Here is a 15,036-nt window from a genome sequence, read left to right as displayed (position 1 = left end):
TACTGTAAATTTTTCATGTGTTTACAGAAGATGAGAAGGTTGAATAGCTGGTAGAAATAATGGAAAATGTCATTGAGATGGGAAATTGCTTTCTCTTAAATTTTTCCAAGTAAAACCACTGCAATTCTGTTCACCAGTTTTTTGCCTCAATTTGAGATCTAAGTTGCTTATTACCTTTTTTTTTTGTTTGCTTGTAGGACCAAGTAGAGGACTTAAAAGAAATGTGTGAACTTCTCAAAAAAGAGAAAGCAGAAACTGAACGAAAGCTGAACAGCATTAGAGGGGTGAGTGTTCTAACAGCACTTTCATCATAAGTAAATTTCATTAAGTAAATGAAAAAAAAAGTGCAAAAAAAAGCAGCTAAGTATTATTGAAGCAAAATCGTTTGGAATCAACCAAAATGAAACATGAATTTTTCTTGTTTATTTTATTGACAAAATGCTATAATGAATTAATGGCATTAAGTTAACAGGACCATTAGAATGACTATTAAATATTTGCACTATCATGGCCTTATTTTGTCATTTGCATTAGTTACCTTCAGAAGCATATTTGTACAATAAATAGCAGTTACAACCATAATGATGAAAATGATATTCATGTATTTATGTAGATGATTTGATGCAGGTGTAGAAAGGATAAGTTACTGTTAGTGAAGATTTTTGTTTGTTGTGCTACAGAAGGTGACACAGCTAAATTTTACCCGAGCTACTTCCAACTACCTTAATAGAATTGTATTTCCAAAGTTAAAGGGAAAAAAGTACTCAGCAGTGTGTCTCCTGCTTTTTACTTGTCAAACTATTTGTGTGACCTTCTAGAGAAAGCCAAACTAATAAAAGCTCCTAAGTGACTCTGTAGCTCAGTATACAAGGAGAATTGAGTTCTGCTCCTGCATACCTGGAAAAGATCAAGTATTTTCCATTATTTTACTTTAAGGTTTGCATGGACTGCTTGTGTACCTGTCTCTCTTATGCAGTGGTAATCTTGGACAAGAAAATTCAGTTTATACAACTGTTTCACGCAAAGGTTCTGAGGAGAAAGCAAATTCTTTCTCCATTCACAGGCGGCAAGTTGTGACAGGTTTTTCTTTAACTCTGCTGTGTACCAACACAAACCTCCTAATTCCTCCAATTATTTTAGAGAAAAATTAGTACTTTTTAATAATAAAATTTGGTTGCTCTGTACATTTATGTAGAAGTCCAGGGTGTAAAATCCTTCCCATTTTCCTTATGAGATACCTTATGGCCCCAGAACTAGAATCAGCAGTATCTTTAAATTATGATTGCTGAGGAAATTGCTACAAAGAGGATAAGAAAATAAATGTATTTGAAGACTCCCTAACAGATTTTTTTAACTCTTTAATTATTGTAGTGAAATAAGAAAAATAGAGAAATTGCCTATTTTCACCCACATTTATTTATTTATCATTTTGCAAGAAGAATCTATTCCTTTGGAAAGGGAGATCTACTTATGCTTTAATGTATAGTTTTTCTGTCAGTTTAATTCAGCAGAAGGAGGGTTGCTATAAAGGGCCCTCTTTTCTTCCCTCAAGCTTCCAGCCCAGCATTTTTCCCCAATGCCCCCAACAGTAATTGCATGGTCTGTTGGATTGGGGGATTTTTCCACAAGAAAAGCTAAATAAATTAAGTAGTTCTTTGATTTATTTTCCTAATGTTTCAGTTTAGTTCAAAAGTACAGCAGATTTTGAGATTTAACTGCAACCCTTTAGGGTAAGGTAGAAAATGAAGGAGTTGATTTGTTGACTTGGGGAATTAATAAATCATTAGATGTTTTGGAGAGGTAAGTATGCTGGAAATTCTAGTGTTCAAGTCATATCAAAATAAGCATCTTTTTTCCTATAAATGTGAATTGCAATGGGAAAAAAAGCGATAAAGTAAGATTTGGAGTATCTCAGAATGTTAAGACTAACTATTTGCTCACTTTTACTTTTTTCCTTCCCCCCTCTGTAGGGTGGTAGAAGTGGAAAGACAGTCCCAGAACTGGAAAAAACAATTGGCTTGATGAAAAAGGTTGTAGAGAGAGTCCAAAGAGAAAATGAAGAACTGAAGAAAACTCCAGCTGTGGTTTCTAGTGAGAAATTACTTGTTCTTGAGCAGGAAAATGTGAGGCTAAAGGTACACATTTAGTAACTATATTTAGGTAACACTTTATATGCAAGTTAGTAACAAAATGGAGTAGTAAGCCTGTTGATACTGATTGACACAAAACTGTTTTGAAAATACCAGTCATGAAATATATAGAACAGAAAGGCAAAACTTGATTTTAGCATAATATACTGCAGAGTTTAAGGTACTTTGTACCTTAAGGATATATTTAACTATGTGATAAAATGTTCACTGTGCTAAGTAGCTGTAACTATGCTATGCTTTAAAAATGGAAATCTGAAATCTTCTACTAAGTGATGTAAATGTGTTTTAACAAATTGTTTGATCTTTAGTCTGAAATGGAAAAAACAAAACTTGATCTGGAGGGCCAGCTGAATGTGCGTTATGAATCTAAAACCAAAGGAATGGAAAAACTCATTACTGAAAATGAGAGACTGCGTAAAGAACTGAAAAAGGTATGATCATTTTAATGCATCCCTTTATTTCCACTAGGCACTGGTTATGGTAAGTATATAATTTTTATTTTTCTTAATGGTTGATATAACACTGATATTGCTATGACAGTTTTATTTCACTGTATGTGGAGAGGAGATGTCCAAGGACCAGCCCAAGACCAAATCTGGAAGTTGTAGTGCTAGAAGTCTTGGATGCAATTTCCCCTACATCAGCACTGACCCTCTCTCACCATTGTTTGAGATGCTTCTTGTGAGGTTAAGTATTCCATAAAGCTTTTCTTTTACTGAACAATAGGAAGCTGACACTGTAGAGAAGCTACGAATAGAGAAGAATAACTTGGAGATATTAAATGGGAAATTAAATGTTCAGCTGGAGGAAACCATTAAGAAGCTAAATTTGGCTGAGAGCCAATTTGATGGAGCTGACAGCAGAAACTGGAAGTCCATTGTAACAAGGTAGGAATTGAGAATGTAATAAGAGGACAGAAAAATGATACCATGCTTATGCTATTGAGAGAAATAAACAACCTGTGTTCTGTGTAAGGATGGCAGAGAGCAAATTTTTGGTAAGAAATATTAGTCCTGGACTCCTGGATGACTTCAGGGTGAAGTAAGTTGATGTGTTGCAAAATACTCTTTAATAAACAGAAATGGAAGGTGTCTACAAAATCAGAACCTCTGACAGTAAACTTGTTAGGACATAAAATCAGCTGGACAAGAGAGAGACTTGTCTAATTTCATCTTAGGTCAGATCACTGTTGATGTCCAAGATTTTACTCCCTTCCCAATCTTGCACTCCCACAGGATCCCTTGGAGGGTCTAGTGCTACTCTGACATACATATTGCTGAGCCATTTTTTCACCGAGACTTCAAAAAGCCATTTGGTTGTTTTTAAGCTTCCCCTGAACTATCCAGTGAGGTAAAATGTCTCTATGCAAGGCCAGTCTCTAAGGAGGGCAAAACTGACTGCAGGGCAGGACAGAAGTAGCTAATGGCTACAGCAGAGAGAGGATATGAGCATGCAGTGAAGATCACAGGCCCTTAGCAGCTGGCATATCAGCACAGCAGCATTCATACATTCATTCTTTTTGTTCTTCACCTCTTCTGAAAAACATTTCTACTTGGTTCTATTTAGTTGAGAGATACATTGTTATGTATAGGTACAAAATACATGGTCATGTTTAATTGTACTTGCCTATTTCAACTCTTGTGCATAAAGCCATCTATTTGCATTTACTTTGACATGAATTTAAAGTCAGTTAATAACATAATGACCTTACTAACCTAGAGAAGCTGCTTAGAGAACTTTACCATGCAATCTACCTCACCAGCACATCTACCAATGCATATACATGGTAACAGTAAGTGTTTCTTAGGGCAGACAAAGGGGTGTCATCCCAGTGACCCTTCAGAAGACTCTGGCAGGTAGCAAGGTGTTGGACACTGTATTGCTACCTGAAAATCCAGATGGATTCAGATGGGAGATTGGGCTGCATGACCTCTAGAGGTACCTTACAACATTTCAAATTCTACACAAACCTTTTGGAGCCTTGTAAAGCTCAAAGCAAAATGGAATCTTTCTCAGACTGCTCGTCCTCCAGGATAAACAATTTACTGCAGAATAGTTTTGGCATTGGAGTCTTCATCTTCTCCATCTGTATTAACCCTTTTCTCAGTACATTTTCCATAAATTACTAAATCATTAAAAAAATACTTTCAAAGGTATGACACTGAAGTAAGATCCAACTAGTGTATATACTGCACCAGTATGTACACTTTTAGCAGCAGGTGTTTGGGGTTTATGTGCAATAGCATAAAAAGATTCCTGTCCCCTTTTAATAAAGTGTAGGCGCAAAAAGAGAACTACAGAAGTGTAACATCTAGAAAAGCCTTTATTTATTCAAGGATTAAAGATGTGTTTCTCATAATGCTTATTTCAGAAAACTGTATTTATAAGACCAGTGGTTATTTCAAGGCCAATGCCCCAAATATATTTTAGGGTGTATTTTACAGCATTTATTCTCCTAAAGATATTTTAATCTCTGTTTCTGCATAAGTATTAACTTTTGCTCTTATTCTTTCTAAATAAAAATACTACCAGAATGCAGGAAACTAAGTTGAAGGCAATGGAAATAGATATTGCTAAAAAATCCCAAAGCATTGCTAACCTTAAACGGCTGCTTCAGGAAGCAACAGAACGTGAACACAATGCTGATAAAAATTTGCAAGATCTAAAAGAACAAGTGAGTAAAATTAAGCTAGATAACTCTAAAAGTAGAATGCTTGTCTTTGTAATGTCTGTAGTGGCAGAATACTTGTTTTTTCTCCAATCCTTTACTTTTTAGGTTTTTTAGTCATAGTTGCTATACTTACATATTTTAGCCAATTAATGAGGTTTACCATATATTATCAATATATATTCTTGACTTGCAGTCAACTATTATTTTTCTACTGTGTTCTTCTATTGGATTTTTTACTATAGTTTCAGGGATCACATGAAAGCCTGTAGATGGATGCTTCAAAAGATCTTACAATCTTTCCAGCTTGTTCTGCAGTGAGGTTGCTGCAGTGATTCCAGTTTGGATTTTTGGTGGGGGGCAGGAGCGTATTGAGTTCACTATCCCAAACAGGATCCTCATTTCTGTTTCCAGTCTGCCCTCTTATGTGCAGTCTCTAGTAGTCTTACAAGTGCTATTTTACACGTGAAGGAGTTAATGAATTTTGAACTCAGGTACCTTTGAACAAATGCATCATGTTTTGGCTTTTAAGTACAGAGGTGCAGTGCTAGAATTGCCCCTACATCAGCTTTCATCTCATTTATTTATATGCAGATGATTTACTTCCCCAGGCACCTGGTACTGGCCCTTCTCAGTGTAAGGTATCAAATACAAAACTTCCAATTTGTGAAGTCATATATATATATTATGTGAGGAAGTAGATGTGTTCAATAAATAGAACTTGGAATTGATTCCTGTAAAACAATTACTTTGTTAATTTTTCCCTGGTTTTCCTTTTCTAACATCAGTGTTAGTAACATGAAGTGTATATCAGGAGCAGATTGAACAGAGATAGAAGTATTACTCTGGGAGCGACACAGTTTCAAGTTTCTTTCATTTCTCAAGTACTGATGAAGGGATGAAATCAAAGTTAACTACATTTCAAAAAACAGAGCCTGACTGTGTAAAAAAAAATAACCCAAATCCTTACCACATTAGGTATAGAAACCTATAATTGCCAGCAGCCTCATGCGAGTTCATGAACTGTCACTGCATTTATTACCTGTACATAATCATATATTTAAACCACTGTTGTGCTCCTGCATCTTTACCAGGCATCTCTTTCAGCGACTCCCTCCCTCTCTGGTCCCTCCCTCTCTTACAACTTAACTGCAGGCCACCCCTAGTCAGTGTACCCTATGGGGGGGTTGGCATTGCAAATCACAGGGTTTTCATACAGTTTTTCAAAATGAACTGGGACAACGTGCAAATAAGCACATCAGTAATATTTTTAAAGCATTTAAATTATTTAGGCATATAAATTCCTTATGCATATGTATACAGTATATTGGTGTAGCTATGTATCCAACTTTCTTGTAAATCTAATTTCTAAATACTTATTTCTTCACCCTTCATGGAATATGTAGCAATGATCTTTACTAACTTTGGAAAGGCCAGCAAGAATGAGCTTTGGGTGCAGAAACTGTACAGGAACAATTAATTTTTTTTCTGATAGCTTAATGTTTGGTTACATCCTTAGTATTATTTTCATTCTTTTTTAATCTTGTATTCAAGAGAACTCTATCTGAACTGCACTGACATGGATATTGTTTTCAACAATAAAACTTCCTTAATTTTTCTTTTAAGATTGAGCATCTTAAACATCTTCCTGAAGCTGCAGGGACAGAGCAAAACATCATGAAGGAGCTTCAGCTTTTAAGGTAATGTACTTCTAAACTGACTAAACACCTCAGCCAGTATACATAAAATAAGATCAGGAAATGGTCACTGCAATTTTTAGTTAAATATTTTATGGTTTAAAGTGCTTTAATAATTAAAAAAAAATTTATTTTTTTATATTCTAGATTAACTAATAATCAATTAGAGAAAGAAAAAGCAGAACTAGTGCATCAGATGAATGCTTGTAAGAATGAAAGACACACCTCTACAAGTGAAGGTCCTGCAGCTGGTAATAATTTTCAATACCTTAAAATAATTATCCTCTTGTATTTAGGGTCTGAAACTACTTAACATGTGTGGGCAAAGTGATAATAAATCTACAGAATTATTTGAAGTAGATTAATACTGAAGTAGTGTAAACTCAAGCAGATTAAGGTCTTGGATTGTTGAGTACATGTACAAACTTTTTAAAGAGAATTTTCAGTAAAAATCTCCATAATCAATTATTTTGAGCAACAGGCTGTAAACTTTGTATGATTTTCCCCAGGTGATTTGTTTGGTGATCTCAACTGGTTTTATTTACCTGTTTCATCTTTCAGGAGATGCAGAACTATTGAAACAAGATTATTTGTGCCATGGGTTTTCACTACTTAATATTTCATTAAAAAAATCTTTATTTTTGCAGGACACAATAAAACTTTGGAGGATAAAATTGACAAACTACTGAAAGAAATGGATGATCTCCAGTCACAGCTGGAGGCTTCAGAGCTCGAAAAACAGAAATTAAAGGTGAGCTGCAAAGATCATCCTAGGCAAGATAACAAACAAAACTATGGTTAGCTAGAAAGCTGTTTAATAGCTGAATTAATATTTAATGACAAAGTCAATTTTAAAACATTGTTTACAAAGCCTATTTTGTTTTTATGAAGGTACTGTTTATGGGTAGAGTTTTTTGCTTCTAGACAAGATTGTTATTCTCTTATCATATATAAGTTTTTGCCCTCAAGAAAAAGGCAAAAAAGGTATTGTGTAGTATTAACAAAGTTCTGGATAAAGGTGGTACTCCTTCATTCTTTTCAATAGGAAGAGACAAAAGAGCTGAGAAGAGAACTAGAAACCTATAATCCTTCCTTTTTTGAAGAACTTGAGGATCTAAAATATAACTACAAAGAAGAAGTTAAGAAAAATATTATCTTGGAAGAGAGATTGAAGCAGCTTTGTGAAGAGTTTGGCATTCAGGATAGTCCAGGCAATACTTCTGTTGATTAGGGTAGTGTTCAGTATCCTCATCATTGATACAAAAAATAAAATTGTCTGTGTTTATCTTGGAATTATACAAGTCTCTTAAAGTTATGTTAGTTTGCACACACCTAAGAGGGCAGAATTGGATTATTCAACAATTCATTGTCAGTATTTATATACAGCAGTCAAAATAAAAGGGAGTTTTACCTCTCCCAGCTCTTGTGTAATAGAATATTTTAACTCAGAACAGTTAATTTGAGTAATAAGGTGTCAGGTAAAATTGAAAGTTTGGGCTTCTCTTAAAAGTTAATAAGCATTTAAACTGTCAGCATACTAAGTATGCTAAGTCCCAGATCAGTAACAATATGTAATTTTTTCTTGTTGTCTTGTGCAACCATAATGTTTGAACTCAGGGTGAATGTGCTGCATGTCTTTTCTTACGTTCCTGGTTATTTTTACCTCAATGTTAAAAATTCCAAGAACAAAGAACTGAAAATGAAGCTGTAGTATCTCAGCCAAACCACTGGTATTTTTGTACATAATTGATTTTTCATTTTGTTTATTTTGTATTGCTGGATGTATACTTTTATAGCAGAGATGAAATAAAGCCAACTCAAATGATCATTCAGTCTCACCTTTATTATTTATATACCTTATCTTAATATGCCTGTGATGAAGTTTTGTAATTGAGACACAGTTGTAAATGGGAATTACTAAGCCAAGTCATGTCTCCCTCTACTTACTAGGCTCTCCAAAATAAAACTATTTTCTATTATTTACTCTTTTTCTCCCAATATAGTGCAAGTGCCTTTAAGATATAGATTAGCTGGGTTTTTAAATAATAGCATAGTGCTGCAGATGTACAGTTAAGTGATACCAGGAAGTTTTCCCCCGTAAGAAACAGTTACAACTTCAAAAAAATTGTCAAATTTTAAGACTAATTCTGGTCCCAACTGAAATATGTCTTTTCACTGTTAAGAAGCATTATGCTAAGTCTCAAATCTACATACAACAGTGTCAAAATAATTACAATTGTAGAAGCACAACCTATGTAACTTTTCCAGTTGATTGCATTCATTAGTAAAGCTTTTAGGACCAGCCAGTGGTAGAAAACATACTTCCTACACTTAATGCTAACAGTTTCCAGGAATGTGTTCAAAAGTCAAGGATTTTTCATAAAAGAAATATGCTGGAAGCTAGATCTCTGCTCTGACTGTCATAACTCTGTTATTTAGTCATTTAGGATAAACTTAAAATGATACAGTAGTACCTGGGCTGTTGCCCAAGCTAGAAGAGTATTCATGAAGAATTCTGTGGTAGACACAAGTAAGAGCAATGCAGAACATACAACAATTAACTTAAAAGAAAAACTTAATTTCAAGCATCAAACTTGATATCTTTGAGTCTGTCAAATTTTTGTCCATCCAACATTGAAAAATGGTGAAACAAACTCTTTGGTTCAAAGTCATAGTCACATTTAGTTCCATTAAAAGAAATTACAACAGGCTGGGAATTCAGGTATGTCTCTGCAAGTGGCCAAGGTAAACCAAGATGATGGCGATGGAGCTAAAAGAAAAGGAAAGAAGATCAGTTCAGCCATTTTGATATAGTGCAAAAATTCCCAGCTTGGGAAGTGTGTGGGTGGCTGTGGTTTCTAGGATCCTCTGCATCAGGGCTTAAATCATTAATAAATGATCTCTGTAACATGAACAACGAAGTGCAAAAGGCAAACCAGAACCAAGGTGTCCTCCACAGTTTCAGAAATAGTACAAACCTGCTAATTAATCAGAAATCATATTCTTATTAAATAATACTTGTTCTATTAGTCAACATTATGAGAATTAAATTTTTAAATAGAGGAATTAAGCTTCAATGATTTCTATACAGAGAGACAAGAAAATATGTTCTCAATTACTTTATATAAGCATGTTGGGAATGAAAAAGTTCAACATGTTATGTTGTCATTCAGTGGCTTTACTAATTGTACTGTCATCTTGTTTGTTGAAGAACATTCACTATTAAAGAATTTGGAAAAAAAAGACAAAAAATGAATACAGTACATCACATTTTATATTCTTACAGTGCTTTCCATATGTCCATCCACATACTTACCTTGATTAAACACCCATCATGGCAGTGCCACACAATTCCTTCAACTTTACCCTCTGTACAGCTTTCAAACCAAGACAGTATGTCATTTTGCTTCAAGGCAGGTGGATTCTTTATTTCAAAAGCTCCATGTGGGACCAGAAGATGTACAGGGTGCTTCTTGCTTCCCAATCCTACATTCAAAGAAACAAATACCTTCCTCCTAGTTAAGAGTGTTTCCTCACTTTTGTTATTGCAGATATCTTAAAAGCACTCTGTAAAGGTAAACTTCTATTAGATACTACAATATTGTCCTGCCTTTAACAGAACAGTTAATTAAAATTTTAAGTACCAAATGCAGCTGTCTCTTCTCACATTTTAATTTATATTTATTAAAACATCCTCCTCCTCTGTATAAAATAAACATGACACAGATTTATAGTTGTCTGTTTTCCATTGTGGTCACCTCCTCAGTCACCATACAGCTAGCAGCTAAATCCTCCACCCTTCAGATCATGATCAATGGCACAAACATCTTAGTTCCTGAAAATCTGGCATATCTTCTCACGAATACTTAAAACTGGGCTGTTAACAACTGCATTGCCTTTTCCTGTTAACATAAATCTTCATTTAAGAACACAGCTATTAGAACTTTTTGTTGCCATTCTTGTACATACTGAGGAAGTGCTTAGGACCAGGGTAGGACTGTTTTTCCTATCCATCCTTGCAAGTTATCCTAACAGCAAAGCACAGAAGTTAGAACTCACTTGTGCTCATATGAAATTGGTTTCTCATTATAAGGCCTTTCAATGAAGAAGCCACAACTGAAATTTAGGCTCAATTACATTTCCTTAAAAAAATTCCTATTTTATCATCTAAGAATTGCAACTTGTGGGGGCTCCAAAAGCTAACTTTGGGGGCTCCAAAAAATGGCCGAATTAAGTTTTCTACTTCAATTCATCAAAAGAGTATGCAAAAAAGTGAAGGCTCCAAGAAACAAACTTAAAAAATTCTACTAGTATTTTAACAGTAATATTTACAACAGTTTTTCCAGTTTTTTGGAAGACAAAAGCAATGCATTTTTATAGTAACTGAGGTTTAACAGACATAACTAGTCCCATGACAACTCAGCTTTCTAAGGTATTTCTGGGTGAGAGTTCCTTCAGCCAGCCCTTTCTCTCCTTTCTAAGAAGGTTGCTACTGGAAAACTCTTAAAAAACTAACACAAAGAAAGTGCATTGATTTCACTCAAAAATACCACTTAAGAAAAAAGTATTTAAGAACAGACCACATAAACTTACCATATGGATTTGCATTGATATTAGTTCCAATCAGCTCCAATGTTTGCTCTAAAATTTCTGATAATGGCACGGGACTGATTTCCAGAAGCCCTGGGTCAGCATGGTGCTTCAATACCAGTGCTACTCCAGCCTCATAATTTACAACAGATGAGTGCCAGCAATACTGCTTACTGTTCTTCTCCACAGGCACCCAACCTACGAGAAAACACATTTTACCAAAGGAAATATCTGAAGTTATTAAATGCATACTAGAAGCTTTTACAGGCATTATAAAAATCCTATAGCTAACTACAAAGAGAAAGTAAAAACTGTTGTATCTTAGAAGAATGCAAATGTGACAATTATGCCTTCAGCTGAAGGCCTGTAAGTTTGTACAGCAAACTGCAATTATCTCCATGTGTCAAAAACAAAGCCTTTCTGGATAGTGAATGAATGACATTCCAATTTTATTTTTTCTGAATATGTTAACTACTATTTTTAACTCTGGAATTAATTCCAATTCACTTCAGAAATTCACACACACCCTTCCCCAGTTTACCTGTGCTGCATCATAGGTACCTGGCATATGTCCATTTTCATCAGGCAAAGGATTGCCATTAGAGAATTCTATGTCCTTTGCTGGAATCCAGGTATCTGGAACAGGCTTGAAATCCTCTTCAATATTCCAAACAAATTCTAGACATATAAATGCAACACTTTGTTTTTGATAAGCTGGTAACCAACTTTGCTTTAGTCATCTTTCAATGCAATTATCAAAATACGATTGATTTTAACCTTGTTTGTTACAGACAGTAGTCCCAGTTACTTTGTACAAACACCAACATCTGTCACACTCAAGTGGTTTACCATTAGGGTAGTTTAAAGATGCATTTAGCCTTTAAGAAGTTTAAAAGTTCAAAAATTAGGATTAAAAATTTAGCTACTTATTCCAGTTTAAATCTCTTCAATGTAAAGGGTGATGTTAAAAAAACTGGAGCAAGATAACTGATTATTTGTTAGCCTAGTTGTTTTTCTAACTGGATACCTCACATTGTCAAAAAGAAGGAAAGAAATCTGCACTAACCTTTGCAATCTTCCAATGAATACAAGAATCGCTTAAACCTTTTTTCACCTTGTTTGGAGGGTTTTCGATCCAACCTGGCCCATAGGTAGGGCTGTCCTAGGAGTTCCCAAAGACAAAACCAGCACTTTACTGAGGTAACCATATCCTGCAGAGTACTGAAACCAGCTACATAACAGGCAAGATAGGAATTCCTATTTGCCACTAGAGAAATTTTATAAGCAAAGCCATCCACTCTAAATTCAAAGTACACTGTGAATTTCCAAATCTATTTTAGCTTCTATGTACAGTCCTGCCTAGTGTAATACAGAGTTTACTTACAACTGCAGGTGAAGGCATGAGCCCCACTGAGTCAATGAACCACAGCCCTCTCATTTCCTCCCAACCTCTCTACTTCTGTAAATATTCCCCAAGGAAATTAGACACTCTATTATACATGACCCAGTCTGCAAGGAAGACTTACAAATAGGAAGTTTAAAAACTGGAATAGTTCCTGGAAGTTGATATTCACTTAAATCATACTTCACATATTTTAGAGAGTAAATGCCAAAACAACTTCAGAAACACGTTCCAAGTCTATGGTAACTATTACTTTGTGGTGAACATGCTTAATGACGCTTGAGTTCACAACAGCTGTAAATAAATCATACAAAAAAGGGGAAAACTAAGTAAAACAAGTTCTAGTCAGCATGAGAAATCTGCAAATGGATCTTCCTTATTACCTTTATATGTTGTTACATAACAGCAGGTTCCATCCACCTTTTCAGTAGGAACTGCATTGTGTACATCTGCCTCTAATGCCTTTCCAGTTATAGTGTCAGTTGCCAAAACTTTAAATGGCTGCAAAGAAGACAAATGGCTATGTTACTGCCTTGCTCTCATAGGGATTCCTGCTCCTTTTTCAGCTGGCCTCTATAAATCCAGCTCTTTAGGTATTACACATTATAGGGCTGATTTCTAATAATTTCTTCAAAACTTGATAGTTTGCAAAGTACTCTAAGACAGAATAACTAGGGCAATCTGTTTGTAAAGTCCCTCCCTCTTTCCCATTTTTGATTATTATTTAAAGATGATTTTGCTTTCCCCTTTAAACAGGGCATATAAACTACAAGGGTTGCACTCCAACACAGCAACATTTTGAGATCCACCTTCCTGCACTAAGGTTGCAATAGAAATTCCTCCTAACTAGCTCTTCCCAGGCTTTCAGTTTGGAGATGAAAGTCAATAGCACCATGATAGTGCAATACACAGAGCAGGAGTGCTTTTGCAAGGTAGCAAAAGCATCCTGGTATTGAACACTTAGCATCAGTAATGTCAGTTAAACACTTGCTTTGAAAGAGCAAAGAAATACATGACCTGTGGGTCTTAAAAAAACAGCCAACTAGTACAAATTTCTAGGACTTCTGCACAGCTTCTCTAAGAGTTTCACTGCAAACATGCAATCAGTGATGTTTGGATTCAAATATTTTTCTCTATAATTATCATACCTCCCCCTCTTCTCTCCCCAGTCAACTTTGTCTTTTAATCTGGAATCTCTCTGCTAGCAAAACACAAAGCAAGTCCTTGTCTTGCAGAAGTCTTGAAATAGAATGTGGAATTCATAAAATGAGATCTTGTGTGACATGACATGATGGTTTCATATTATAAGATGTGTAACCATAACAAATAGCGTCTATCAAGATTACATTAAAAATTTCAGGGTAGTGATAAAACATTCCCATTGGTTTCACCATCAGTACCACCCCCTTTTTCCCTACCAGTCATAACTCCGTTTTATTCTTGCCTGAACTTTAAAAACACAACAAAAACAAATCAAAGCAACAACAAAAAACTATTAAAAAACCCAAGCCAAAATCAGCCAAACAAAAATAGCACATGCCAGTTCCAGATCTATTACCCTATTAGGTTTTTCTGTGAGGATAATCAACAGTGTAGGAAGGTACCCTTATATTACCATTATTGAGATGGTTTAACTCTAAGTCGAACAATTATGTTACTGTTGTTTTGGCAACCATTTCAGCTCTTTCATCCAGAAGCGAATCACCAAGGGGAGAAGATCACCCGCAGTTGCATTCCAACTCACTACACAGCTGCCACTAAAACCAGGGAACACAAGCTGGAGGTCTGCAGCTAGACAGGTGAGTGTGCCGCCACAGTCTGCCCACATCTCACAGCCTCACTTTTCCTCCTACGAGGCTCACAGGCGGCAGTGGCAGGCCGGTCTCCCACAGCCTCCCCATGCGGCCATGCTGGGGTGGCCTTCACTTAGAAAAAGCAAACACAGCATCAGGGTGAACACCTGTACGCGCTTGCCAGGAAAAGCGTGGGGCTGAGCTGGCACGGCTCTCAGACGGGCTGTCCTCTCTGCATTTCAGCGGGAAACCCCTACACAAGCCTGTCCCGTGAGGTTCCCTTAACTCTGCAGCCGACCTTCTGGCCACTCGGCCGTGGCTGGGGGCTCCGGCACGGTCCGTGCTGTTGCGAGCCGCGGCCCAGCGGTTTCCCCTGCGCTCGGACACGGCCCAGCCCCACCTGCCTGCCCCCCGTCCTCCCGTCCCGGTGCTGCCACAGCCACCTGTCGCTCCCGCTTGGCCGAGGGCTCGTCCTTCACCTCGGTGACGAACAGACACGGCACCTTGCGCTGCACCGCTCCCCGCCGCCTCATGGCCCCGGCCGGCCGCCCGCGCCCGCCGCCGCCGCCGTGCCTGCGCCCGCCCGCCCGCGCTGCCCTACGGGAAATGGAGTCCGGCGCGGCCGCCGCCGGGGGCGCTGCTGCTGCTGCTGCGCGGGGCGGGGCCGCCTCCCGTTCAACATCGGGCCCAGCAGCGGCCGGCTCTGCTCGCCCGGCCCGGCACGGCCCGGCCTGGG

The 15,036-nt window shown here is 37.0% G+C and overlaps 2 protein-coding genes across 4 annotated transcripts in view; one reads left to right on the top strand and one right to left on the bottom strand.

Moving 5' to 3' along the window:
• CEP290 (centrosomal protein 290) overlaps nt 1–8,343 on the top strand; it is a 48,791-nt gene extending 40,448 nt beyond the window's left edge. For 2 of the 3 annotated variants that reach the window (XM_064702031.1, XM_064702030.1), the window contains 9 exons: nt 198–284; nt 1,971–2,135; nt 2,459–2,581; nt 2,877–3,037; nt 4,683–4,824; nt 6,445–6,518; nt 6,663–6,766; nt 7,163–7,266; nt 7,561–8,343. In XM_064702031.1, the coding sequence (XP_064558101.1) occupies nt 198–284; nt 1,971–2,135; nt 2,459–2,581; nt 2,877–3,037; nt 4,683–4,824; nt 6,445–6,518; nt 6,663–6,766; nt 7,163–7,266; nt 7,561–7,746 (1,146 nt within the window). In that variant the 3' untranslated portion in view covers nt 7,747–8,343. Of the gene's footprint in view, nt 1–197; nt 285–1,970; nt 2,136–2,458; nt 2,582–2,876; nt 3,038–4,682; nt 4,825–6,444; nt 6,519–6,662; nt 6,767–7,162; nt 7,267–7,560 lie in introns of those variants that run through there. The other variant, XR_010438661.1, reaches the window with a different exon arrangement.
• RLIG1 (RNA 5'-phosphate and 3'-OH ligase 1) lies at nt 8,338–14,882 on the bottom strand. Its single transcript, XM_064702035.1, has 7 exons — nt 14,744–14,882; nt 12,891–13,008; nt 12,172–12,267; nt 11,667–11,783; nt 11,109–11,303; nt 9,832–10,001; nt 8,338–9,285 (listed from the first exon to the last, which is right to left on the bottom strand). Exons 1-7 carry the CDS (start codon nt 14,831–14,833, stop codon nt 9,097–9,099), a joined length of 975 nt encoding a protein of 324 aa, XP_064558105.1. The 5' UTR covers nt 14,834–14,882; the 3' UTR covers nt 8,338–9,096.
• Between the last annotated feature and the right edge of the window lie 154 nt (nt 14,883–15,036).

Source organism: Zonotrichia leucophrys, chromosome 1A (assembly GCF_028769735.1).
Source record: "Zonotrichia leucophrys gambelii isolate GWCS_2022_RI chromosome 1A, RI_Zleu_2.0, whole genome shotgun sequence".
NCBI lineage: Eukaryota > Metazoa > Chordata > Aves > Passeriformes > Passerellidae > Zonotrichia > Zonotrichia leucophrys.
This window is presented reverse-complemented; position numbering and strand designations above follow the sequence as displayed.

Excerpts from the sequence above, each read along its gene's own strand:
- RLIG1 (XM_064702035.1), bottom strand. The coding sequence starts at position 14,833 with ATGAGGCGGCGGGGAGCGGTGCAGCGCAAGGTGCCGTGTCTGTTCGTC. Across the intron at positions 13,009-14,743 it reads CGGCCAAGCGGGAGCGACAG|CCATTTAAAGTTTTGGCAAC; the intron begins GTGGCTGTGGCA and ends TCTTCTTTGCAG. Across the intron at positions 11,784-12,171 it reads TTCATTGGAAGATTGCAAAG|AATTTGTTTGGAATATTGAA; the intron begins GTTAGTGCAGAT and ends TTATATGTCTAG.